This window comes from Penaeus vannamei, chromosome 43 (genome assembly GCF_042767895.1).
Source record: "Penaeus vannamei isolate JL-2024 chromosome 43, ASM4276789v1, whole genome shotgun sequence".
Lineage (NCBI taxonomy): Eukaryota > Metazoa > Arthropoda > Malacostraca > Decapoda > Penaeidae > Penaeus > Penaeus vannamei.
The window spans coordinates 4,195,846-4,198,345 of NC_091591.1; the positions used below are offsets into that span (position 1 = coordinate 4,195,846).

Sequence of the window (2,500 nt, forward strand, 5' to 3'; positions counted from 1 at the left end):
CGACAAAGACAATTTTTTCACTTTAATTTGTTACAGTCACCTTGACAAAGATGGTTAAAGATTAATATGGTACACAGCATTCTTCAGAGACAAGGCATGCATAGCGTAGGTCCACTTGGGCTTTCTTCTTTTAATATTGATATTCATATATATAATCTATATTTATATATATACACATACACACACGTGGAGAACGCTTCGCCTCCATTTTTTTCGGTTTTTCTTAATATATTGCTTGGTGAGAAAACCCCTCAGGATTTTCCAAAAAAAAGAGGGAGGGTAGGGGGGATTTTGCAAAGGGGGTATTAATTCATATATCTATCTAACTCTTTTCAGTTTGTTTGTCTTTTTTCACTTTTTAATATATATATATTCAATGAATCACACTTAAAAAAGGTGAAATTATGAGTAGTTCTTTCCACAAGCTCCTTAAAGGTGTTTCAATGCTCTTCAAAAATCTCTCTATTTGGTGTCCGATGCCACTGTCGCTAACACTTTATTTTTTAATAATTGCACTTAGGTGGATCAATAACAATGGAGGTAATAATAAAAATAACTCACGATTAATACTAATTGATAGTAATCTAATAATAATAATGATAAAAAATAATTGGTTTTAATACTAATAGGAATAGCAAGTGAAAACAACAATAACAACGTTATTATTTAAATAAATCATTTTTTAATCAGAAAAAAATATATCCACAGAAGAGGAAAAAAAACGTATCTAGATTCTAGAATATACACATTTATTTTTTCTTTTTTTTAATCATTTTTCAATACTTTTTTTTCTTTCTTTTTTTTTTGTTTTTGGTTTTGAAATCATTCATTGGAAATCTCCCTAATATTATTCATTCTTCACGGGCCAATGATAAGCTAAAAAAAGGTATGTGTAAGTCTTTATTCTGCGGGGGGAGGGTGTGGTGGGGGGGAGGGAAAGGTGAGGGTGAGTGCACGGAGTCTGTGGTGAGGAACTGTCACGTCTGGCAAGCTCTTGACAGTGCCGTGGACTTTCGTGCCTGTCAAGGAGGTCCGTTGTATGCCTGACACCTGGTTGGGGAGAGAGAGACGAGGAGGTTAGTTTCACTCTTATGGGGGTTTGTTGTGGGTTTGAGTGAGATTTATATATATATATATATATATATATATATATATATATATATATATATATATATATATATATATATATATATATATATATATTGTGTGTGTGTGTGTGTGTGTGTGTGTGTGTGTGTGTGTGTGTGTGTGTGTGTGTGTGTGTGTGTGTGTGTGTGTGTGTGTGTGTGTGTGTGTGTGTGTGTGTGTGTGTGTGTGTGTGTGTGTGTGTGCTTGCCTGAACACATGCACTGTACACCATTATGTAAATAATAATTTCTAGTTTTGCAAATGAAAGAAAATATTCTTTTTCTTAGAACTTATCTAACTAAAATCTAAAATAATAATAATAATAATAATAATAATAATAATAATAATAATAAAGAAAAAAATATTAAAAGTCAGTTAGTCTCCATGCCAACCTCTGCTCTAAACAAACGAGAGAACCCTTATTTGCGCAGTCAAAGAATCCAGTCCATGAAATATGCATCTTGAGTCAAGCGCTCCGTGCAACATAATGAACAAGTTTCCTGTGATTCATTATGAACCAAGTGTCCCAGAGTTCTTAATGAACCAGGTGTCCCTTAAAGCAAAATGTTCTTTTAATAAAATATGTCCCTTTATTAAAGCAAAATGTCCTTTTGAGTCAAAATGTCCCTTTAAAGCAAGATGTCCTTCTAAAGCAAAATGTCCCTTAAAGCCAAGTGTCCCTTAAGGCAAGCCCCTCTACAGTCTGCGAGTGCCCCGCCCGCGTCCCTTCTGAGGCGGTGAGCCTCGCGCCCCGACCCATGCCCTACGAGCGAGGGCCGCGCCCTCCGTGAGACTGACCTGGAGGGAGAGTTCGGTGCCCGGGAACGGCGTGTCGCCGAGGCCGTTGCAGGAGGAGACGCTGGAGGAGGCGGCGCAGGAGGGCGCCTGGTTCTGCAGGACCATGAGGGCGTTCTTGGAGGGCAGGAGGCTCGGGTACTGCGGGTCGGGCAGCGTGCGGAGCGTGACCAGGTGCAGCGGGCACGGCAGCGGCTGGTTGAGCAGGTGCGCGCTCGCCCGCAGCTGGTCCACGTTGAGGCCCTCGAGGACGAGCAGCGACGTCGGGTAGTTGAGGTCGTTGGCCAGGTGGTGCGCGGCCAGCGAGAGGCGCGCCACGGGCTCGGGGCCGCGCGTGTCCTCCACCAGGAGCCAGTAGCGCCCCACGGTCCGCTTCTGGTCCGTCACGCCCTCGCCCATGCCGCGGGCGTCGTCGTAGAAGGTGCGGCGCTCCACCATGACCTCGAGCCAGCCCTGCTGCCACGCCGCCGCGCCCGCCGCGTGGTTCGTGAGCAGCGTGAGGCGGCGCCCGGGGGCGTTGTCCTCGATCATGGCGGCCGACGTGATGGGGAAGTAGTTGCCCTGGATGCCGATGCGC

At 43.7% G+C, this 2,500-nt stretch overlaps 1 protein-coding gene across 1 annotated transcript in view; it reads right to left on the minus strand.

Annotated features, from left to right (window-relative positions):
• Window positions 1-7: 7 nt before the first annotated feature.
• alpha-Man-IIb (alpha-Mannosidase class II b) overlaps window positions 8-2,500 on the minus strand; it is an 84,340-nt gene continuing 81,847 nt past the window's right edge. Inside the window, exons 5-6 of the mRNA XM_070119241.1 lie at window positions 1,927-2,500; window positions 8-1,050 (exon numbers count right to left, since the gene is read on the minus strand). The exon at window positions 1,927-2,500 is cut by the window's right edge and continues 1,679 nt beyond it. Of these exons, the coding sequence (XP_069975342.1) occupies window positions 901-1,050; window positions 1,927-2,500 (724 nt within the window). The 3' untranslated portion in view covers window positions 8-900. The remainder of the gene's footprint in view (window positions 1,051-1,926) is intronic.